Source organism: Hakea prostrata, chromosome 1 (genome assembly GCF_041222555.1).
Source record: "Hakea prostrata isolate BN-2017 chromosome 1, UWA_Hpros_2, whole genome shotgun sequence".
In the NCBI taxonomy this organism is placed as follows: Eukaryota; Viridiplantae; Streptophyta; class Magnoliopsida; order Proteales; family Proteaceae; genus Hakea; species Hakea prostrata.
In genome coordinates this window covers 69,406,625-69,431,644 of record NC_142600.1, presented here as the reverse complement: position 1 = coordinate 69,431,644, position 25,020 = coordinate 69,406,625, and the positions used below count along the sequence as shown (strand labels likewise).

The 25,020-nt window shown below is 36.1% G+C and overlaps 2 protein-coding genes across 3 annotated transcripts; one reads left to right on the top strand and one right to left on the bottom strand.

Moving 5' to 3' along the window:
* The first annotated feature begins 1,062 nt into the window (after nucleotides 1-1,062).
* LOC149029643 (protein TPX2-like) lies at nucleotides 1,063-9,032 on the top strand. Of its 2 annotated transcripts, XM_089141985.1 has the most exons (18): nucleotides 1,063-1,479; nucleotides 2,155-2,304; nucleotides 3,255-3,344; nucleotides 3,674-3,842; nucleotides 4,377-4,479; nucleotides 5,104-5,154; nucleotides 5,314-5,411; nucleotides 5,523-5,598; nucleotides 5,718-5,780; nucleotides 5,915-5,998; nucleotides 6,168-6,220; nucleotides 6,476-6,551; nucleotides 6,635-6,700; nucleotides 6,909-6,971; nucleotides 7,081-7,155; nucleotides 7,268-7,312; nucleotides 7,414-7,520; nucleotides 8,460-9,032. In XM_089141985.1, the coding sequence occupies exons 1-18, from the start codon at nucleotides 1,308-1,310 to the stop codon at nucleotides 8,476-8,478; spliced, it is 1,560 nt and encodes a 519-aa protein (XP_088998111.1). In that variant the 5' UTR covers nucleotides 1,063-1,307; the 3' UTR covers nucleotides 8,479-9,032. The 2 variants fall into 2 exon arrangements, with proteins under 2 accessions (XP_088998111.1, XP_088998112.1); XM_089141986.1 differs by lacking the exon at nucleotides 8,460-9,032 and having other exon boundaries at nucleotides 7,421-7,513.
* Nucleotides 9,033-10,466: 1,434 nt separating this feature from the next.
* On the bottom strand, nucleotides 10,467-16,703 carry LOC149029642 (uncharacterized). Its single transcript, XM_089141984.1, has 27 exons — nucleotides 16,375-16,703; nucleotides 15,918-16,056; nucleotides 15,719-15,790; nucleotides 15,560-15,631; nucleotides 15,381-15,452; nucleotides 15,213-15,284; nucleotides 15,027-15,098; nucleotides 14,868-14,939; nucleotides 14,620-14,691; nucleotides 14,461-14,529; nucleotides 14,292-14,363; nucleotides 14,100-14,171; nucleotides 13,948-14,019; nucleotides 13,789-13,860; nucleotides 13,611-13,682; nucleotides 13,463-13,534; nucleotides 13,298-13,369; nucleotides 13,148-13,219; nucleotides 12,980-13,051; nucleotides 12,820-12,891; nucleotides 12,653-12,724; nucleotides 12,508-12,579; nucleotides 12,356-12,429; nucleotides 12,124-12,255; nucleotides 11,709-12,047; nucleotides 11,242-11,609; nucleotides 10,467-11,149 (listed from the first exon to the last, which is right to left on the bottom strand). Exons 1-27 carry the CDS (start codon nucleotides 16,469-16,471, stop codon nucleotides 10,796-10,798), a joined length of 2,940 nt encoding a protein of 979 aa, XP_088998110.1. The 5' UTR covers nucleotides 16,472-16,703; the 3' UTR covers nucleotides 10,467-10,795.
* Between the last annotated feature and the right edge of the window lie 8,317 nt (nucleotides 16,704-25,020).

The following is a 25,020-nucleotide window of genomic DNA, read 5'->3' as shown; positions in this document are numbered from 1 at the left end:
GTTCAAAAACTTAACTGTTTGGTTAACTTCAAATCTATCGAAATTTGTAGAGATCTTTTGGATTATAAATCCGCAAATTTCGTCCACTTTATACTTAGGATGGAATTTATAGATTTCACCAAATACCCAAGAATGATTTAATTTACATTTTTAGGCAAAAAAGTGAAATCCTTGAATTTCATGAATTTAGAGATATTTTACAACCAAAACTGTATAAATCTCCCATTTATAAATCTAAAGATTTAAAATCATTGAATTCAAATAACCAAACAAGCCCTTAAGTTATGGTTGGGTAATTTCATAATTTTTATATTGCTCCTTAATCTTTGTGACTTTATAATGTTATTTCTAATAAAATAAAATCTTTGACAATTTCCCATCCCAATACTTCAATTTTTGTTTGAAAAGTTAGCTTTAAATTATTCCGAACTAATGGGAACGAGTAATGCAACTCAAAATTATGGATGTAAGTGTTTTTAGTTTTAATGAAGTTTTTTTTTATTAAAAAAGAAGAAGATAATAATAATGATAAAATAAAATTTCAACATTCATCTTTTTTTTTTTTTTCATGAGTCCTTTTTTTCATTATTTTATATTATAAAAAATACAATAATACAATAAAGTATATGTTCATTATTTTCTTTAATTAATGATTCTAATAGAAAAAGAGGTACCTGTCAATGGTTTGGCAGATTCCCTATCTAGTAAGTCTATTTCGAGTGAGACAGTATGGTCATTATCCGATCCCTGATTGTGTTGTGGTTTTGCCAACTGGGTGGTTTCTTGGTACTTTTTCTGCTTTTTAATAAAATATCTATTTACCCAAAAATAAAAATAAAAAACTGTCAATTTGACATAATTTCGAAATTTTGAAAATGTATCCTGGAATTATGGGAAATAGGGAAGGGTACATACGTCAGTAGAGATTGCGAATCGAATACGACGAATGGAACACTATCCGATTTTGGATCGGAGTATTATTTTAATAATTTCGGTGCCCGTTATTCAAATTTTGGAATTGTTTCTTCTTCTAACTACTCAACCTCGGCGCTATAAAAGCTGTCTGTTCCCTGCCACCTTTCTTACCATGTATGCCGCTTCACATTTGACGAAATCATCGGCTTTGCGCCGGTAGCTTCGATATGGTCTTGTCTCGCATTTGCTAGATTTAGGGTTTATTCATATTCATCGCCAGAGAGCTTTGGAAGCGACACTGTGGAAGATAACAGATTCAGCAAATCAATGGTGTTCTTCTTTGGTTTCTTGGCTTGACGCTCTTCACTTACCGGCATTGTGGAGAGAGAGAGATGGACGAAGAAATGGCGGATGTTTCTGAAGGAGGATTTTCGCCTGTGGAAGTAGATTTTGATTACGAGTTTGATGCTTGTCGTTACTTCGATTTCGCCAGGAATGAAACATCTGCGGAGGCTCGAGAAACAGAGCTCTGGTTCGAAACAGCTGGAAGTTATCCCCCTTCTCGTATGTTATTCCTGCACATTTTCTTGTTTTCATTCAGCAAATGTCTTAAATGTGATTTCGTTGGCCGTAGTTTTTATCTAATCTTGATCCTTTGTTTTTTTGGTAGTCGTCACTGTTTGATTGTTATGACCTTGAGCATTTGTGAGCTCGGTTTGATCTTTCATTAAAATCTTTTTGCCGCTGGTCTTATTCTTAGGTAGAGATTAGAGTGATTTCTTCTTCGTTAAGCTGGCAATACTTGATATTATTATTTGGCTTGTTTTGATTCTTCTCTCGAAAAAACTCAACTTCTGAAAACCATGTTGCTCTTCCACCCGAAGCTCCGAATAGTTCGACAAATATTAAGAGAGGTTTTACTCAGTCCAGATTTCCAACTCACTTCTTGAGAAATTTTGTGACTCTTTTGATGAATAAATAATCTGCAGCATTGCACCTTACATATATGAATCGTTAATTTTGAACCCTACAGCAGAAAACACAATCTCGATAGGCATTTTGCTTAATATCTGACAGTGTATTGAGTTGTCACATTTTCATTCCAAATTTAAAGCATGCAGAAGTTGATGTACTAATATCTATTTCGTATTCCACTTCCTCTGCATTTTTCTGATAAATACTGGTCAACTCCGCGAACTGATTCTATTCCGATCCTTTTAAAATCCGTTTCCCTTTCAGCTTTCGTGGAGAGACTAAATCTTTACGAAGTTATCCTCGTGGAAGATTCCTCTCCAGAACCTATAGAAGTGGAGAACAAGGGTTCTACTGCCAACGAATCCGATTATGCCATGGGTGCAGAGTGTTCTGCATTAAATGAAAGCAACCAAGGTACTTACAATCCTCAATCTCTTCGGGTAGTTAATATTTGATTTGCTGTTTCAAGTAATATTGGATATATGAATGATTTTTCTGAAATGTATTTCTAGCTATGGTTTTATATAATTCATTTGCTGTAAACTTGTGATTGTACTATTCTAGTAACATTTCAGAGTGAACACTGTAGCTCTCTTCAATTCATTCGTAAATAGATAGACTCGGCAACACAACTATTGGAAAATTGTCAAAAAATATTATTGCAAATTTACTAGTATCTCAAATAGTGGCTCATAGTGACAATGAAAACAGAAGGTTTATAATTGCAAGAAGCTCTTCGTGTGCCGTTGCATAAATAACTGGCTTGAAATGGTTTTGAATTTTTCAATATATCCTACCACTTCTTTCCAATTTGTTTGTTGGCATTAAGTGTAGGGCATCATGGCTCCAAATGAGACACCTAGCTGCTTTATAGTTTCCAATGCTAACCTTCCACCCTATGATACTCTTTTGAAGACCTCCCCGCCTCCCATACCACCAATAACAAAATAATTGTAAAACACAGACCACCTAAAATGCTTTGCAGCCAGAAGGCTTATTCTCAGTTGGTATTCCAATATATATCTCATTTGCAAACCCTTCTGTTTCAGAAGACATTTTGTGGGTCAGGAAAGTGAAGAGCCTTATATGCATTAGCGTCTTTAAAGAAAAATTTATCCCCTTGGATTTTGATTCCCTTGTTTTAGAAAGAAGCAGAGGGCATATTCTCATGCTGATAATATTAAATTGTTTATGTATTTTTCTTGCTATCATGAATGAGTGACTGATAGGATTTTCAGGAAACTTAAGGGTCTGACATAATAAGATCTATCCCTATAAATACTGATAGTGATGCTTTCAAGCAGCAGCAGAGGGCAGATTTCTATGTTGATAATATTAAAAGATTTATTTATTTTTCTTGATAGGCCATGAACAGATGAGTGACGGAGTCTTCAGGAACTCAACAGGTGGTGTCTCACAGAAGACTCAAAATGGTCAACAAGCGTTGACAACAGGTGCTTTGGTTTTATCCTTACTATGTTAGCAGTCTCATGCAGCAGACAAATTTCTTAGGAATCCAACTATTCTGTAGTAGGAATTTCTAGTTTTAAAAGTTTTGAAATAATATATTTGATTAGTCTCACAATCAAGTTTGGTTAATTTTGCGTCCTCTTTCCTAGAATTCTTCATACTTTCAAGTGTAATAGTATGTCTGGACCAGACCAGGTTTCCATTTAATTTGCATGAAAACAAACTAAATTTGAGTGCAATTGTGTAGTCACTTTCAACCTTCTTAATATATTCTTCTCTGATTTCTTGTTTGTGTTGGTTTTCAATTCTCTAGGGCTGTCATTTTATAATCACATGGCTGAAGGCATTCCTAAAGCAAAAGTGAAGCATGCAAGCAAGGGACCTTCTGCCAGGAGTTCAACTTTAATGAAACCGACTGCAAGTCATCTGGCAAAGCAAAACCAAACACGGGATGCCTGTGTTTCCAGCCAATCTTTTGGCAGGTTTTAATTTTTCTCTTCCCACCTGTTAACAGCATAGCTTCTTGTCTACTGCTGGCATATTGTACTCTAATTATGAGATTTATATTTATCAAGGATTTAAAACTTCAAAAGGAATCGAGATTATCCACTAGGAACTATGCCAATCCCAAGTTCACTCAATGGCGCTCAACTAATGCCGCCAAGTTTTTCAGAAGAAAAGAGAGAAACAGATCTGACCAGGCAATTCCTTGCACGTTGACATAGCTTACATGCCCAGACCACTCCAATCCTTGAAACTGTGATTTGCGTTGAGTTAAACTTTTAGGAGTCTCTGAATATCTTTGTATTAAGATGATAGTTGTGTTTTGGCATCTATTGAGAGGATTCTAGACTCCATGATCCTCTTGAGACTTTCCAATACTATTTTGAAATCTGCTATGCTGGAACATTGGAACAATTTCATCTATGATCCTGCTTCTTTTGTGTTTCTCTTTTTGCAGCTTCTTGATTCCATTTTTTCTTCTGTTTTCTCATTCTGTCGAGTGTTATATGTAGGTCAAGGATGTCACATAACAGTGGTCGAAGCTTTGATACTCTCCCAGGGGTTGAAAGTCAAGCTACCAAGAGACAAAAGCTTGAAGGAGGTCACTCAACGAAGGTAGGTCTGTTTTCATAATTCTATCATAAATGGATACCTGTGGGTTTTCTTCTATAGATTTTTGGTGAAATTTTGTTATGGTAGTGTTGGCTGTAAGTTTATCATGAACTAAATTACTTGGAGTCAGACACAACTGCTATTGCTGAAGGGGTGCTATGCTTTCTTTTCCTATTCCATTAGAAAACTATGTTAAACTGGAAACAAATATTACACATAATTGAAAATTTCTACTTGTTTAGGGATTTTTTTCTAATTGAATACTGCAACAGATCCCTTCCTGACTTGAATTTGAAATATGTTGCAGGTACTTGGATGTTTACTTTTATATTTGACCTGTCTTTATTCAAACGTTTATTACATATCATGCTTGATAACTCCATTTATGTAACTCATTGATGTGTGATTTATGGAATATTCTTTTGTTTTTGAAATACTTGCAGTCTAATAATAGAATCAAATGTTAATGAACAAAATCCTATTAGTTTGAGATGTATGTTCATTCTAATATGTTAAGCAGCTGGTGAAGTTTGGTACCCTATGGGTACAGTATGTATGCACAACGGGTTGGATTTAGGTGCTCAAGCCTGAAGTGATTACTGAACACTATATAATCTTGTAAAACAGGTTGCTGGAACAAAGCCACATGCTATTCTGGCACACAAAATACCAAAGAAGGTAACCTTTTAACTCTTCTGGTGGCAGCTGCCTTTTTTGTGCAATCTGCGTGGTCTTTTAATTGTCGTGGCATCTTGTTTTCTTCTGACTTGGCTTTTGTTCCATTTTATACCATCAATGCTAATAAATTTAATTTAATTCTTTTGGATGAATTACTAGGACAAACCTGTTGATGGTAATGTAGTACATCCAAAGCTTAAACTCACTGTTCCAAGAGAGCCAGAGCTAGAGACAGCAAATAGGGCCCAGAGGACCAGGTATACTACTTACGTTGAAACTGTGGTCAATTTTTATTGAAGGAATTGAAATTTATAATGCATTAGTATTTCTTTTACTGATTTTGGTTATATTTTTTCCATTACTTTCAGATCAAAATATAATGTTGAGTTAGAAGAGCACCAAAAGGCAACATGTACATTCAAAGCACTTCCTTTGAACAGAAAAGTTGGTACTACAGTTATTAAAAGTGCTTTCTCTTGGGGGAAGGGGGTGGGCAACTGTTTGTGTGTGTGCAGTTATTTGCTTCCCAGTTTACTAATTGTTTTGTTTTTGGTTTGATTCAGATTCTCAAGGCTCCTTCATTGCAACTTCCACAAAGAAGCACACCACGGTTGCCAGAATTTCAGGTAAAGATTTAGGATTTCTTCTATGCCCTTGCCTTTTATTAATTACTTGCATTGACAGTGGTGCAAGGTTCAGTTTACTTGCCTTTAAATAGCTGCTGGTGTTCACTATTTCCATTTGTAACATTGTGTCTTAGGAGTTCCATTTGAAGACATCACAGAGGGCTTTGCAACACTCTTCGTCAGCTGCGTCTTCACAATCTCACAACCTATCTCATAAGGTAGGTCATGGAATTTACTTTCATTGAATATGATTACCCAAGGTTTAGAAGGTACCATTGCTACATTAACAACAGTAAGACTATCTCATTGACTGTTTTATCAAAGTATAAATGATATTTATGTCATTTCAACTGTTAGAAGCTAATAATAATAAGCATTCCATCTTAGGTGGCAGCTAATGGTGGGAGTGTTGCTCATGATGCAATTATGGATTCCAAAAGGTACCATTGTGTGTGTCCATAGACCATTGTGGCCTTAAATGTTTATATGTAAACAGCTATTTTCTTTTCATTATTTTTTATTTGTTTCCTTTTATTTTGACATAAATGAATTTACTTTTTTAGTTTTAGGGATTTAGCTTTTCTTCATGTCTTTGAATGGATCTGATTCCATATAAAACCAAAGAATTCCTAGAAGCTTCTTGCATTCTCTTTTGTCTGAAATAACTTACGTGGTTGTTTTTGGGATCTACTCAGGTCGGATTCTGGGGATAATCCAAAGGAAGAGTCTCTAGTAGCCAAGCATTTTAAAGCTCGACCCTCTAATAAGAAGGTAGAGTGACAATTTGCATATGACTGTTTTTTTGTTTGTATATAATTCTAACAGTAGTCATTTATTAACCTTATTGGCTCCAGATATTTTCAAGTAAAGGAGAGATTGGTGTTTTCCGGAACAGGAAGCGGGAAGTGACAGCACCGATGGTAATTAAATATATTTATGCCTAGTGTGCTGCCACCTATATCTTTGTTTTCTATCTTCTTGCATAATGAGCTGTGATCTTTCTTTGCTTTTATGCGGAATTGTCCTTGATTGTGAATATCCTTACATCCATTGCTTAATAGATATTTTGTGTTGTTGATGCCTTTATTCCTTATTCCTTACCATGTTTTTTCCCCCCATTTTTCACAGGAGTTTCATTTTTCAACAGATGAGAGGTCTCAGCTTCATCCACCTACAGAGCTTTTTAACAAGGTTATTTTTTGCTTCTTAATAAGAATTAGTTGGTGTCTTCTTTATTATGTTCTTTGCATTCTTGTTTCAATGAACTCATGCCTTTCTCCTCTTTTGTTGTAAATCTTAGCTGTCACTGAGATCAGGACTCCAGCAGAATAGTGCACCTCAGCCAAAAGTGGCTTGGTCTAGTTCTTATGCTAAGGTTTTTCTCATTCTTTGTTGCACCGGAAACCTTTAACTATTTCACAGTTTAATGCCTTTAGTTTCTTTTCTGCCCCCCAAGTATTTATTTTTTTGTCTTTGTTTGGTTAAAGGGCTCAAAGGAGAATACTCCAGGTCCTTTAGAACAAGAACATGTGGTATGTACGACAACTTTATATGCATCCTCTAGTAGTCTCCATGTTGTTAGGAAGTGATTTTGATTTAACCAAACCTCAATCTTATGAAATCCAACTTGAAGATTACAGCAATAAGGAATGAAAAGCCACAGAGGGTTGGAGAGAAGCAGGCTCAGTGTTGCCATGATAGAAGGATCTTGGAATTCATACCCCAAGCCAATACAAACAGGTATATCATTCGGTGCTAAAGTTATAGGCCAAATTGATATTTTCTAGATGTTGCAATATTTGCCGTGTATTCAAGTTGAACTTGCTTTCTACCAAAAAAAGAAAAGAAAAGAAAAGAAATTGAGCTTGCCAACTTTCATGCCACTTCCCCATCGAAGCTACATCAACATTTTGTCCTGCCAATAAAGTTACAAGTAAATTCATGATTGATTTGATGGCATGTTGTAATTGCTGACAGAGGATTTGGTTTTGGGTGAAAATCTTTTGTGGCGAATCTCTTTTTCATAAGAAATTGATAGCCAAAAAACTTGGACTTAGATTATTCTGCTTTCAAGTGTGATATTAGCAATTGTAGCCACTTCTATGTTGCACTCTCACATGCGTGTGTGAATGGGTAATTAGTAAGCCACATGCCCGCTGGTGAGGATAGGTTTTAGAGTGCAGATTGTTTAAGACATGGTCAATGTTTTCAAAACTGAGAAGTTCTGCAAAAAGGATGTGATCAATTTGCTTCTACATAATGCTTAGCATACAATTAATTAGGAATTGCAAATTAAAGTGGATTAGTGAATGATAGGAGACATTTTTGAAAAGCTAGTTTGCCATATTTGAACTAATGAAGTCTGTAACCCTCACCTTCTTTGGAAATAGCTGGGTATGTAGACAAATTGAGGCATTCAAGGATGCAGTGGTGAGTGGCTTCTTTTCTTTTTCTGAGGGGGGGGGGGGTGTAATTTATTCAAATAAAACTATGTTGGTTCTACTTGATGTTGCTTTATCAGTAGTTCAATATGCCAGCTTTGAGTCCATTTTTTTTGAATGATGGTGTAAATGCCCAGGTTTTTGAGGCTATTGGAACTTCAGTTTTAAGGGTAAAAGTTAATTGAGTGGTCTCTGCTGATTTCACAGAATGTCTGAAATTGTGGCTGATTCACTGCAGGAATTTGGGCATCCATTGACAGTGCATGATGGCTTGCACATTATCGACTGGTAATGACAATTTTTGAGTGCGTGTACCTCCACGAAGTTTGATGGAATAAGCAAAGCCAGGCAGAGCTGTTTCTCGGGAGCACGAGATTCGGTGAAATTTCATATCGTGCTGTGCAATTTTGTAAATAAGTTACAGAGTAGTAGAAAGAAGTGATTTGCGTTTTAGTAATTGTAGCAGGGGAAATCTGAGGCACAAATTTAGTAATTTAGAAACAGATAGTATTTTCAAATTCTCAATAAAAATGTAAACAGGCCAGATTTGTATAGTGGTCAGGGCCTTAAAGGTTTCAATCATAGAGTGTTAGCCCCATCTGTTCATATGTATAATGTCATCATTAGAGACTGCGGAGCAAGTAGATTCCATCGAAAAAGTTCATTTCTGTACTTTCTTTTCTTAAGGTCTATGTATTTGTAAGAAATTGTGATAGTAATCCTCACCTGTTTCTCACCTTACGGTGCGTAGCACAAAAATTTACGTGCTTTTGTTAAGCTGCACTTTTCATTCTCAAGCACAGGTACGTGAAAAGTTAAATGCCATACCAATTTATTGTCTTTTGCCACTGTTTGTTTTGGATTTAATGGGATCAGCACCGGAAAAATGTTCATAAAACAAAAGGTTATTATTGAAACAAACATCAAGAAATAGCAACTCAGAAAAAAAAAAAAAAATTTAACGTTTGTTTATGCGCCAATATGGTATACTACATTCATAAACAAAGAAGAGAAGTTTTTCCAATAGGTAGAAGAAGGACAAAATGAAATTTTACAATCAATCACCAAAAACAACGTTAAAAGGACTCTCACCCAAAACCCTAATCGAAAATCTCAAATCTCTCAATAATGTGGTAAGGAAATATAAGATACATATATATGGACAATAATTGGGTAAATGGGTCGACTCGTCAAATCAGATTGTATTGTACCGCAGGGGCTTTCCGCAATGGATACAGGGAAATATTGATCCTCAGTTTGTGTTCTGAGAGGCCAATTCTTATGCAAATTCATTTTTTAATGTTTCTATACTAGAAGACCGTTCTTTGCTTTGAAATTGAAATTTGATAAATTCATTCTGAAAATATTTTCAGAACACTATTGAATAAGTTTGGTGTTTGTTAAACTCATTCTAAGATTTCATTCGGGACCAATTTTATCACTTCCGTTTTTATTCTCTGGTAAAAACATTTTTTTTTATGTTTGGCAAAAACGTTCTTTAAACCATTTTTTAACTGCTCCATTCTTAAAGAACAAAATAACGAATCGTTTTACAACCGCCCGTAACCCATTTTTCCACTCCCAAAGAATGAAAAAATACCAAAAACGTTTTATAAGGACTACCAAACGCGCTTCAGTAATTTCTATTCAACAACTAGTGGCTCCAAATTAGACTTTCCTATTTAGGAAGAGCAGAGCAAAAAATGGAGCAGTAGATTATTTTTTTTTGGGTTCCTGTGATTCCGTTTTTGTACCAACCAAAAAAATAGGTGTAACCGAAGGTCCAACAAGTCTTTTTTCTCTCCTCACCATACAAAGCATTAAAGCTGCTTCTTCAATGCATAAGCACCCAAAGTGTGAACCCAAGACCATCTTTTTTCTAAATTCTGAAACAGTAGCAATAAAAGAGAAAAAAGGGCAGAAAGACAACCATAACCTCTCTCAGCTTACAAATATAATTTAATGAGAGAGACCCATCATTTAAAACACAACAGAGCAAGGTCAGCAGATTTAAGGGAAACCCCTAGGAGTCTAGGACCTATTAAATAACTTGTAAAACCCGTGAATGCTCAGAAGCTCAGATCTTCAGAGCAAGCAAAAGCATAATATAATAGTAGCACCAGCATATTTACTCAACCATTGAAAGCCATTCAGACTTTTCCAGTCATAGTCCATAGGCATCAAGGAGTGAGTACTAATCCATATAAAAACTGGGCAAAGATTATCATAGAATATATACCTCCATAACTCTCATAATGAGCAAGTACAATTCATCATCTCCAAACCCTAAATTCTCAGAATTTATTGTACAATAACTGCATAAAGCAACTTCCTACTGAACCCTGTATATGAAAAAATAAGCTACATTTAAGCTTTTCCGGTTTTTAATTCCTATTTTTCTTGCCTTCTTAAACCTACCTTTATACCAACTTCCCATTCGATCTCAAAACTTACACTGAATCAAAAGTTTAAAAGTTTGGATTTGCAAACATATTCAAGATAGTAGAGACCCAGCTGGACCACAACCTGTAAAAAGCATAGTGCCATTTCCGGGCAAGTAATGAAGCCTGAACTTCATTGGGTGTTCTTTGAGATTACTTCACCAAACTTGACAAACCACCGTGCGTTGGATGAACTGTTGTCTTGCAAATGAGTATTTTCCTGCTGCTTTCCATCTGAATTCACCAAGAACTGTGCATAGTCGAAAACCTTGGGCACATTGTATAGCTTTGCTGTAGGCGGTGCTGGCATCAAAGAAACCAGCACCTTCGCAACCTCGTGCATGTTTGGTCTCTCTGATGGGTGCCTCTTTGTGCAGAGCAGAGCAAGCTGGAATGTCTTCCTCACCTTTACCAAATCTATGCATGTCACAGATACCTCTGGATCAACTGCCTCCATCACAGTGTTATCATTTGCCTTGGACAATATCTGAATCATAAACATATAACCATTAGAAACCGGACAGAGCAAAATACTCCCTAACGTTACTAGTTGGACTTCAAGATTAAGGGTGCACAAACCAATTGATGCAAGTTCAACTCGTTATCCACGGCCTTCTTCCCGGTGAGTAGCTCCAGCAGGACAATCCCGAAACTATAAACATCAGATTTCTCATTTAGACGAGAGGTTCGTGCATACTCTGGGTCTATGTAGCCAATGGTACCCATTACGAAAGTGGAGGCATAAGATTTTGAGCCTGAGATGCACTTAGCAATTCCAAAATCAGAGAGATGAGCTTCAAAGTTCTCATCCAGCAGGATATTAGAAGATTTGACATCCCTGTGAATGATCCGAGGATTGCAATCTTGGTGCAGGTATGCAAGGCCTTGGGCAGCTCCAACGGCTATCCTCAGCCGTGTGTCCCAGTCCAGTTTCACCTTTCCCGGTCCTGTGTTTCAAAAACAAACATAACTGTTAATGTCAATACTCTTTTAACCAGAAAGTCTACCATAAATTATCTATTACACCAAGGCACAAGAAAGCCTACCATGCAGAAGATCCCACAATGAACCATTTTCCATGTAATCATAGAAAAGAAGATTTCCATGTGGGGAAAGTGAGTATCCATGCAAGCTAACAAGATTTCTGTGCTTGATGCTACCAATGGTCTCAAGTTCAGTTTCGAACTCCCGCAAATTTTGTGGATACTGTGTGTAGAATCTTTTGATAGCTATGGGTTTCGAGTTCTTGAGCACACACTTGTAAACTGTGCTTGATGCACCATAGCCAATTATGTATTTCTCACTAAAATCCTCAGTAATCCTCATTATGTCATCATAGGTATGAATAGCCATGTCCATATGAAGAATTACCAGTTTTGGTGGACCTGATACACAAGGTAACTTAGTAAGGGAACAAAAGGCCAATGGTTACAAAGAATGTGTGGAAAAATGTCAAATTACCTTGAAGAACTGTACTGGAACCCTTCTCATATTGCTTCTGCTTTATGGATTTATAAATTGCCACCGTGATCATCAAAAGCAGTGTAACTGAGCCCAACGCAATGCAGACAGCAGCAGTGCGGGGAATGCTCTCTGTAACAAAGATGGAAAGCAGTTTATAGAGCCAAAATAATGCACAAAATAGAATAAGCTATTTTTAACTTGCTGCCACGACATTTATTAAGCTATGTACCTCTGGATATATGCTCATATGGCCCACAAAGTGATCCCGACCAATTGCCGCATAACAAAGAATTACCCAAAAAGCTGAAGATACAAGAAACTAGATTAGCATTTTAATTGTAGGCAAAATTAGGAAAGGTTTCTGCTGGAGCGATTGCACACCTTTCCGGGGGAAACCTCGAAAAGTTTTTGGTAGGAGGAACAACACCGGACAAATTGTTATAAGAGAGATTCCTGAACCCCAGAACTGAATGTTAGCGTCTAATTTTTAATACTTAACCATAATGAGTGACAGAAAGAAACTTACAACATGGTGAGGCTGAAACAGTTAGTTAATGGAACTGGGATCCCACCACCAATATTGTTGTTGTTAAGAATACTGCATTAATCCATTTATTGGTAAGCTCATCCAAGGATTCTCAAATATAGATGAGCAACTATTCTCACTGAAAATGAATGGATGGATAAACTTACAGAGACGCAATATTTTGCAACTGACCCAACTCTTCAGGAATACTGCCTGAAAGCTTGTTGAACGACACATCACTGAAAGATTTAAATGAAAAGTGAAAGTAATTTTTCTTTGCCAAGGAAATAAATAAATAAAATTTAAAAATAAAAAAAAAAAACTCACATGATTTGAACACTTATCAGATTTCCGAGTTCTGGAGGAACAGGTCCGTTAAGAGAATTTTTACTCAAGTTCCTATGAAGGAGATGATACAAATTTAAAACCATCAAATACAAGGAGATTACTCAATATTAAATATTGCAACCCACTTCAAAATGATCTGGTGCTTACAAAATAAGAAGATGTTCCAGAGCACCAAGAGAAGCAGGAAGGGACCCTGAGAAATGATTGTTTGATAGATCCCTGGATATATATCATATTAGAACAGGCACCATCAAATATGGGGATCAAAGAAACTATCCATGGCATTACAACACTTACAGTGTATCAAGATTGACAATGCCCCCCAGCTGAACAGGGATCCTACCTCTGAAGTTGTTTGAAGAAAGATTCCTGCAGAATAAATTTAAGGTTATGCATGCAACAAAGTAAATTGTAGTGCAGGAAACTAAGAAATGGGGGTTTAGAAAACCACTGAAATCTTACAAATAAGTCAAGCTCACTAAATTCTGGAAACTAGATGGTATGGTACCGTTCAGCCGATTGCCATGCACATTGCTGAAACAGAGTAGCTACAAATAAGCAGAATTCACAACTTTACAGAAAGTCAGAGAGCAAAACCTAAAATACTCACAATTGATTCAATGCTGTGCAAGAGCTGATATTCTCTGGAATGGGACCTTCAAGTTTGTTATTGGCAAGGTTCCTACAATGCAGACGAAAATATTTTACAAGGCAAGCTACAATCCTGAGGAACTGACAGATACATGACCTAACATATAGAGGTTGGAACACTTAGAGCTCTAACTCACAGTTCAAACAATCCTTCTAGGTTCCCAAGTGTTTCTGGTATCCCTCCATCAAGCTGATTGTCATTCAGCTGCCTGTATATTGAATCAGGTGACAACCATAAACAGTAGAAATATTGGACCAACAAGGAACAGTTTATGCATGTGCAAAAGAAGCCTTACAGATAGCTAAGTTTTGTCATATTCCCCAGTTCTCGGGGTATGGGTCCCGTAAGTTTGTTACTATGCAAGTACCTAAAGGGGTGATTACACAATAATGTTAGTCAAGGAAACATGTATAGATACTATTAAGCTGCTCAAAGCGAAGAACTTACAGTTTGCCAGTAAAAATTAGATTGCCAAGTATTGGTGGAATTGGTCCAACAAGTTCATTCTCACTTAAATCCCTAAGAGAAAAAAACCAAAGGGAGAATATCTTTAAATGTGTATGCTAGTGGAGCAATGAATTTTCTCAATTAACCATTGTAAGATGCTAAAAATATTCAAAGAAACGAATAACTGCTTACAAGACAGCAAGGGCTTGCATAATACCAATGACGTCAGGAATCTTCCCTGTGAACCTATTTGCCTGAAGGGACCTGATTAAAGAACACACAAGCTTGAACATCACGAAACCACAAGGCAGGAAATTAAATGTCAACAGTAGTTTGGAAGACAATAACCAAGTAAACTTACAGGGTAGCCACTTGTAGGTATCCAATATTGAAAGGAATTTCTCCAGAAATCTGGTTGTATGAGATATCCCTTATTTCAATGACAAAGTAGATATCAGGAAAGTAAGAATTAGAGAATAAGCAAACAATGCAAAATTCAAGATGTCAAAGAAAAACTTACAAAATCTCAAAGCTAGTGCAATTCCCAATGTTGTCTGGTATTACTCCACTTAGGTTATTCCCTCTAACATCACTGAAAATTTTGAAATGGTATCAGAGATTTCAAAAAAAGATCACACATCAATATAATGCTGTCTGGCATTGTTCCACTTAGGTTATCCACTCTAACATCACTGAAAATTTTGAGATGGTATCAGAGTTTTTAAAAAGAAGATAACACATCAATATAATGATTGGATAAATACTTACAAATACCAAAGACCTGTCAACTGACACATGTCTCTGGAGAGTGTTCCCGTCAGTGAATTGCCCCTCAAGCCTCTGCAGCCAGTTAAGCATTACAACGCATGAGTATACAACATTATCTGCAACACGAATCCATGAAAAATCTTCAAGAAAAAAACTCACAGATACTGCAATACTTCATTCCAGTAGATAAGCGGCGGTATTTCGCCTGTCAGGCGGTTCTGAGCAAGTTCCCTGGAAAAATGTTTAGCTAGTGAGCATTTAAAATACGCATCAAAGAAATTATTGGTAGACAAGTGATCAAACTTGGATGACAAAAAATAGTGGGCAAAAGAAATGAATTCTCACAGAGATTTCAGATTTGGTAGCTGAGACAAAGTTGAAGGAATTGGGCCAGTCAACATATTGCTTTTCAAAATCCTGCACAGCTCATTCTGTAATTGTTAGATTTCCTTACGGCCAACATACAACAATAAACTCAAACAAGAGGCAACATTTTCAGACCATGATGCTTACAGATCTTCGAGTTGCTTAAGTTTAGATATTGAAAAGGGTATATCACCATAAAGCAAGTTCATGGATAAATCCCTGCAGAGGTAAGTCACCCAACCAGAAAAGATATTAAGCTTCTTACTTAATCACTAGTCACCAGATGTGGAAACTTCATGAGAAAAGATTCTCGGGGTAACACTTACAGATATTTAAGGGAGACACAATCTCCAATTTCATCAGGAATTTGTCCAGTTAATTGATTTCCGTTCAAATCCCTGCACGTTAAAGTGAGTAGGACGCAGTGGAGCATCATAGGAGGAAATGGCTTTCAGAAGAGGAAGACAAGAACAAGTAATACTTACAACAATTGCAAGTTCGTGAGGTCTCCAACGGCAGGAGAAATCTCTCCACCGAGATTCAAATTTGATAGATTCCTTCCCAGTGAAAAAAACAGAACTCCATTACTACGACTCACTAGTTTCAGCCAAACTTAAAAATGGAGTTCGTGACATTTACATTTACTTAAATCAAAAGAGGAAAGCTTTGTAGTGATGAACATACAGGGAAAGAACAGAGAAAGTGACATTGTCGCAGGAGACTCCACGCCATGAACAATGGTCATCGTTGTGCACATCGTCCCAGTCAAGCAGCACATTAGCTATATTTCTAAAAGAAGCCTTGATCAACATCAACGCTTTTCCTGTAGAAACCCATGATTTTGAAGAGCAACGCTTTAAACCAATAAACTATTTTAACCGAGAAGAACTAAGATAAAGCAGGACCAAGCCATAGAAACTAAAAAAAAAACAAAAAAAAACCATGGAAGTTTCCACGTTTCCCTGAACGAAGAAGCAGAACAGAAGAAGGGGAAAAAGAGTTCCACAGTAGGTTATTTACGAAGCAGCAGAAGTTCATTTCCTACGTATGAGCTCCCCTCTATACAGAGTAGCTCTGCTACGGAGTTGTAAACACAACATGAAGAAGCTCCAAGGGAAGCAGAAGCTAAAAGAAAGCAAACCTTCGTCTGGAAGAGGTGAAACGACTTGAGCAAGGAACAGCAAGGTCACCATGAACACAGAGAAGAAACCCATCTTCGTCTTCTTCCCATGCAACATCCTCTCTTTTGCTGCAGCGGTTCGAAACCCGGAGAAGAATGGTTGGGGATGCAGACACCAACAGGAAAAGAAGAAAAAAAAAAAAAAAAGGACAATTGGAATCTGCTCAACGAGGAAATACGAAAAAAGAGGGCATTAGCTCAGTCTCCATTGAAGCGTAGGTCGAACTGGGTAATGGCATTATACTGTGAAAAAACGAAAGAGAGAGGGACAGAGAAAACAGAGGACGAGGCTTTTGGCGTGAATTATAAGAAAGGAGAGAGAAAGTGTTACTGACAGAGAAGGAGGGCCAGAGAGAGAGAGCAAACAAACGGCGGTGAAGGGACGTTAAGGGGTTGACGAGAGATAAGAAAAGCTGCCATAGCCGTACTTCCGTTTCCCAAAGCAGAAACTGTTTTTTTTTTTTTTTTTTCTTGGTAAGAAGCAGAAACTGTTTTTCTATTATTTTTATTTCACGCTTTTCTAACTGATAGGACCGTACGAAATGGATAAAATTAGAATCTAAAAATCACTTTCTATTTAAGTTAGAAAAATAAATAACACTTTATCCTGTATTAATTTATTATCTTCAATACAGTTTTTGAAGAATTTGAAGAGTCTTAGAAAAACAAAAAAGGTCGTAAAGCCTAATCTGTTATTATAATTTATCAAGAAATTAAGCATAGAAGAGCCAAGAATTGATGATTGGTTAAAATGGACATACTCCCCGGGACTCAAGTATGAGTCCAATCTCACTATGGGATTTTAATAAAATTTACAAGACAAGAGAGACGAAATATGTACAAGAGATGATCAGGATAAGCATGGATCATCACCAAACTCCCATCGAGTCTTCTTCTCCCTTCGCTGAATACATCCTGGTCATAGTGTCTTCGAGATCGTCCAAGAGCTCAGACACGACTCAAGAAACCCCCAATTCGATTTGCACACTTATGAATTGAACCAAACCAGAAACTACGCTATACAACACATGTGAACCAAGTCGGTTCAAAGAACTAGCTCAACCAAATAATTATAGGTAAAAAGATCAAATTACTTTTACAAAGGTTAAAAAAATATATATAAATTAAAAAATCCGAACTGTTTGATCTTAAAAATGTGGGAAAACAAATTATGAAATTTCTAAATTTAGATTAGTTAATTTAATAAAAATACTCTAAAACTAGTGAGACTATGGAATTTATTTATTTTTCCTACTCTTGTCTCATAGAAACAAATTAAATTAGTTCTTTTAATTTCTTAAAAAATTAGAGTAGGAAGCAGAAGGCTTGTGACCCAGGGAGCAGAGAAAGAAGCAAAGGTAGTAAATAAGGCAACAGAGAAAATGAGACAATGGACAGAGAGACTCAGAGGATTGCTTCATATAAAGGGGTAGGTAGGGATGAAGGTGGAAGGGATTTCTTCTTCAGAGATTTCTTTTGTAGGATTTTTGTGGGGTGCTCTGTATTTTGGACTGCTCTGTCTTTTTGTTCTGATTTTTGTGGTGTTTTCGAGGGCTCTTTTAATGGTAAACTCTATCTTATGGATCCATGCCAACCCTACAATGTTCACTGTTTCTTTATTGGAACTCAGAAAAGATTTCTGCCCTTTTCTCCAGCGATCCTGGCAGGGGCAGGCCAAGTGCTTCAATGAATCAACCCTGATGCACAGGCACAAGCAGGGTTGTTGTTGTTGTCCCAGGTCTTGGAGAGGGATTTTTATTTGCGGCAGCCACGGACGGTCCAGATTTCACCATACTTACAAAAATCAGATCTAACGGTTAGGATAAAAGATGAGTGGCTATAAATGTAAATAGGAAGTCAGAGTTCAAATTCCCTCAGGGCCAGAGGTGAAGCCCCGTCTATATTAATTATATAAAAAGTGTCTTGATGATGTAATCGTGGTGCGCCCAAGCTGGCCTGGATGAACCTCATTCCCAAAAATATACAAAGGTTTTTTATTTTAGAAATTTACAAATCCAACCCTCCATCTGCCGAACTGCTTCTCCTCTTCGATTTTCCGTTCAATGTTGTTATCAACGACACACTGCAATAGAACGAAAAATCCATAATCTACAATGAAGGAACAGATCATTGATCCCTTCATAGTTCTTTTGTTCAAATCGAACCCAATTCGACACGACCCATGAAGAATCAATCCAAACACAAAGACAAATAAAAAATAAAAGAACCTAGACAGATACAGAATCGAGAAATGTGGGATACAAACATAAATGGATATACCAATTCCCCAATGAAATATTTGATCCAAGGGGGAGAAAAAAAAAAAAGATTTCGTCTCTCCTCTTTTCTTGAATCTTAATTTAAAAAATTTATTAGATTTAGCATCTAATTGAGTCTTAATTCTGAATGTTGGATTATAAACTGACACATGTCATAATCCTATATATGAATAATAGAGAATTGTAGAGAATGTAAAACCTGTAAAGGTATGGAGATTCTATAGTGTGTATGTGAGCACGTGTACAGGAATTACGAACGATGGAACTAGTTAGGAAGGTAAATAATTAAAAAGAAAAAGAATGATGTCCAATAAGTGCCCCTTATACCCTCTATAATAGTCAACCATTGAAATTATTGTAATTATTTTTCTAATAGTCAACCATTGTGGATGCAATAATTTTATATGTTCAATGAACTTTATGGTCGACTATAAAATTTTATATTTTTATGTTTTTTATAAAGTGGATAACTTGCAAACATATTTATAAAAAAAATGAGCCTAAGTTTTTATTTTTTTGTGGGTGGGAAACCCTAAAAGTTAATATATGGCAAATACAAATTACAAATGATATAGTATAAATGTCCAAGATTATTACATCTTGCCACTTATTCAGGTCGACTCGTCAGTTTGTTTGTTTCCCTTTTTTTCTTCCGAACAAAAAAAAATTACATTAAGCATAGTGAGGATTATATCATGTTGTCTCAGAACTTGGTCGAGATATCATATGTCTTAGATTAGTCCTAGCATATCCATTGGCTCTAGTTACTTCTTTGATGGATAGGTTAACAAAAATTTGAAAAAAGTGGGGGATTGGAAAGGAGAGCAAGCAGTCACTTATTGGTTTTTCATTTTATATCAAGAAGACTTGTTAAATATTGTAGCTGCCACAGTGTTTTTGGAGATTTTGATAGTAGAGATGTGATACTATCATTGTTGCACCAAATATGAGTGATTGGAATATTTTTCTTCTTTGCTAGTTCTAGTCCCATAGTGGTTGCAAAAAGGGTAGCACCGATCTTATCATTGTCATTCATATCACCTGCCTCCACCGTCATAAGCTTACCATTTGCACTTATTCCTGCACTCCATTATGCTTTATTTAAAAATACATGCCTGCACAAAATAACACTAGTGAGTGAAACATATATAGATAATTCATGAGAAATATAATGTAATTGTTAGTCTAGAATAATATTATCAACAAATGGTGGGTGCATAGTTCAATATTATAACTAAAACTCCGTTATCCAAAAACAAATATTATTCATAACTCAAACTAAGTTGGGTTTTTGTTTCTTAAACACCACATTATTCTTTTCTGCCCATAAATACTAACAAGTAATACTAAAACAGTAAAATAACCAGTGAGAGGTTTCTTTGTCCAACAGTGTGCCAGCTAGAAAAGAAACCTAGAGGTGTAGTATTTAATCACTATTGGTTAAGTGTTAAGTTATGAGTCCCAAGAGTTCTGCTGCCCAAATCATTTGTAGTCCATTTGCAAGATATGAACAAATGCCATAGAGTCTCTGCCTTATCTCCACATAATTCAGCCAATTCCACGTGGACCATGATAAAGTACTTTGAGCGTTGTTAGAGAGAACACCCATCTTGAATTATTGATGTGTTCGAGGATACCCTATGTTGACATGATTGGAAGTGCGTGCTTTTCCTTACTGAGAAGTAATTTGTTCCAACAAAAAAGAGTTGACGAAGATACAAGAGATGGAGAATATAGAATGCTAAGTAAATATATGACCTTCCTTACGTGAACATTTGCTTGTGCATGAAGAATTGTTCCTCTTAGGTGATCAAATAGAATTGTAGAGGAAGGCCACACACTATAATTTAATTTGTTTCACCAACTAAGAATTTTTGAGGAGGAAAAAAAAAAAAAAAAAGACATGAAATCCATATTCAAAGTTCTTTGTATCTCTTGCCAAGCTCATTTTTTTGGGGTAAATCTTGGAAGGCTTATTGACACTTTGTCATCTGAACAAGAGTGCCCATGAGTTAATTGAGAAACCTCAAAGGAGCAGAACTGTAATAATGCGAAAATAATGGGGCAGAAAAGGGTATCTTCGATTCTCCCTGAACATAATTATTTTATAATAAAAAATAATAATAATATCTTTGATGTGGATTCACCGTACTCCAACTAGAAAAAGGGAATCGAAGAGGGGAATCTTCTGTGTCGTATTGTTTGCTTTGTAGGGGCACTCACCTCACGTAACACCAAAACCGCTAGTTTGCCAACTCAGCACCGGCGCAGGGAAGCGTAGGTAACTCAGCTTTCACAGATTCTTAGAGAGAGAAAAAGAGCACCCAAAACACAGAGGCAACTTGGTATGGGCACGCGACACGCATACCTTTAGTACTTGTCGGTGCCCTAGCTCGTCCCTACTCTACAACCCTAACGCCGGTACATCTCCATAAATGCGATGCTGACACGCTGCCAACTGGTCTTCGCCTAGTCTCTCTGCTTTGGCTATCTCATGTCCCTAGGGAATAGAGAGAGAGACAGATTTTTCTCTCTTTTACGGTACAGCAGGGACCGGCGGTTTATCCGCCGTCAATGTTACCATCATCTTTTGCCGTTACTCATCCGAACGGAACGGAACTCTGTTAAAAACGGCTTTTTCGTACTTTGACGGCGTATAGCCGTAAATAGCAAATCTTTATGGGGGACCACATTCAATTAGTATAATTAACGCGAAAAAGGAATTTCAATTAGCGGAAATCCCAAAGTACATAATATTTGTTGCCACGTGTTTTAATTCAGATACTATTTTGTAATAATAATAAATTAATTATTAAAAATAATTTTAATGGTGCACGTGATCTTTAGAACATTCTGTCTTCTCCGGGCGTCGTGGTGGGCCCCAGTTCTTTAAATGAGGAATTTAATCGAACACACATAATCCGTGACTCCGGGTTTGAATTAGAGAGTTATATAGCTGTTGGAGATTTAAATGGGCCCTTTGGCTTTGGAGGAAATGAATGCAAAATGTATGATAGGATCGTTAGGGTTAAGATGGAAGTTAGGTATAAACATGGGATTGTAACTACTAAAGTGGCATTTACTACTTGATGATAGATCATGCCTATAATAATGATATTCACCATTCAAAGGTCAACCCAATCTGGTCCCACCAAGTAATGCTCGATTAGGGCCAGAAGGGTAGGAAATAACTATACCCTGGCAGTGTGGGGAGTGCCAAAAAAAAAAAAAAAAAAAAAAAAGGGCTTTACCAGGTCCAAGATGGGCTTGGGCCCGCTACCCATGAGTTTAGAGAGTTAATGCATGAATTTTTTTTATATATGGGATAATTAATGTAGTATGGTAAAGGAAAATTATTATCAAATTAAGCATTTACTTATTGCAAGTTTGGTTCACTCGACCAAACAATTCCTTATTTCCCCTTTCATCTAAATGAATAAGTTAAAGGAAGATGTTTTCGTAATAGAAACGCTATAAAATGATCCTCCCTGGCCTTTTTTCATAATTGCAGCCACATTGCCCTCTGTTGGAGAAATGTCATGTTAGCATTGCCACATCAATACCACGTCAACGTCTATTAATTTTAATGATAACAAACATAAGATACTAATGGTTATATTGAGTTGTATATGCTTAATCCAACATGAGAGAAAATGGACCAAATCCAACTCAATGCCGATTGTCCAAGCCCAAGTCAAGGCAAATACTTAGTCAAAATGGACATAAAGGCTAAGTCAAGCTAAGCATGAAGAATAGAGTGCAAGAAGACTAAATAGGAAGAATGGAAATCAATTCAAGCTTAACGAGAAACACTAGTACAAATTGTATCAAACTCTATACAAGTGGAATTCAACAGTTTGACAAAAACAAAAGTCAACTAAAACACCAACCCGCGTATAGTTCAACTGAAACACCAACCCACACGTTTAGGGTTTGTAATTATTTCTACAAGTATGTGTTGGTGATTCGCATCTAATGGCTTGCATGGAGCCAAAGACCATGAAGTGTCTTGGAAAAAAAAAACATTATAAATCTTGGCCAACATACAAATGGGCTTGCTAGGGATGGGGGTTGAGGGAGGTGGGGAGAAACGAAAGTTCAAATCTAAGACTTCTTTGGTTTAAAGCTTCAACATACAAGGTTACGACTGCCATGTTAGAAGCACATCCTCTACTGTCACAATATCTTACTTAATAGAGGTCAAGAGCATTATCTATGATATATATACATGTCTTTGCTAACATCTTTAGCACAAGTACGCTTGCTTTTATTCTTGGGAGATGGATGCTATTGTTCACTTCCTAATATTAAAGGCCTTGTTCATACACACTGGACTTGCATTGGCATAACATTATATTGTTTATTTTTTATTGGGGGAGGTGAAGGGGGGGTTCAAGAAGGTGAAGGTGACTGTTGTGAACATAAATCCTTATCTTGAGAAGATGTATATTACACATTGTAAATTTAATCAAAAAAAAGCATCTATATTACTTATTGTATTTTATCATTGAAAAGCATCCTATAAGTTCAAGGAAGTTGTTTACCAAAAAAAAAGTTCAAGGAAGTTGGTACAAACCTCTGTCCCTACCACACCTTTCCCTCCCTTAGGGCTTGTGGGCCTCCAATCATTATGATTGATTTGATGAATACCAATAAAGAAAAAACATGCATTGATTATGAACATAACAAAATGTGTTCGTTATGAACATTAAATGTAAAAAGCCATTCACATGATACATGTTACTATTACAATTATATTCATTCTAAAAAAAGGGTATTCTCCTTTCCCATAAGAGTTTAAGCGTATATTGTTACAAGATGGAAAAAGATTATAATGATGAACCTTCAATTGATAACACTAAGATATTGGAGAAAATCATAAAAATTTAAGTATAATTGTAAGTATAAGATTTTTCACTTTAATAATAAAAGTTACATTATTAAAATGTATGCTGCATAGTTATAATGCACTTGCCAACAAATATGGATTATTTCCTTAGCCCATGTATCTTTCAATCAATTTGCTTTTGTTTCTTTGACCTGGAACTTCTGAAAAGAAATCTTTCTATCCTATACGTAATATATTTAAGTGAGTCTCTTGTAATCTTAAATTATTCATATTGAATATTTAGGGGAGACATAATTTATTCTTGTCATTAAAAATAGAAATTTAGAACACAAAAGGTTATCTTAGCAAGACCAAATCTGTCAACATTGCCGTTTTTTTGGGTTGTTTTCATAAGAAAGGTTTAATTTTCATGCAGATGACAAAATATGTAAATTAGAAGATATGAGAGAGAAATCAACCTGAATAGAAAATGAGGGGTAGAAGGTAAGCTCGACAAGATCTTCAAATAGTTAAAAATGTGGTACTGTAATAAGAAGGGTGGAACGGTCTCTTACGCTGCTAATTAATAGATGTCCTACGGAAATCCACCTAAGTTCCACCAACGATTGAGTAGGTGAGGTTGATCAAGGATTCTGAATACCATGTGATCAATAGTTTTGATGCCTTGTTTGAATCAAAGAGAAAATCTGAAGACCAAGTTAAAAGTTTTTATATGGGGATGGGAAAGATCAAGTACAAGGTTTTGGATCAAATGTGAATGAAGCATTAATATGCAACGGTAAAGTGTTTCGGAATGAGTGTGGATACAGCATCAATATGCGACTGTTGTAATCTTACCATAAGATTAAAATCCCATGGTGTGTCTTACAAACATGGTGGAATATAAAGCTTGTGCAATGGTGAGATAAACGCAGCTGCTTTGACTATGTATGCTGTTGGGGACTGCAGGTATCAATGCCTTTAAGAAGATGCCTTTGAAAATGTGGTTTCTTTCAAACTGAAATTTATAGAGGAGGAGAAAAAAATGATAAACAAAACATTTCAGTATATAAGCCATTTGTTGAGTACTTCTAAACTAAGGTTTTGTCGATATTTAGGGTCTCTTACAGTCTCTTACTCGCTGCTTGTCTTCTGTTTCTTTTTTTCTTGATAAAATTTTTTCTTTGGTTTCCATTGTATCAAATCTGTAGCCCAGCATTTCTATTTTTCCTTTAACATCAGCATTTTTTCCCAAGTTCTTAATGATTACAAATATCATAAAAATTACACAGTTCTTTATATGCACATGTATAGTAATTGATGATCTCATTAATTTATCAAACACTAGCAAATACTGGCCTGTTAACATTGTTTTCAACACCAGCATTGATATTAATGTAGATGAGAAGTAACATTGTCCTGTAGAATTTTCTCACTTTTAAAATGGACATATCTCATAAACATGCATTTTCTTTAGACCATTATGGCTAGTACAATGTT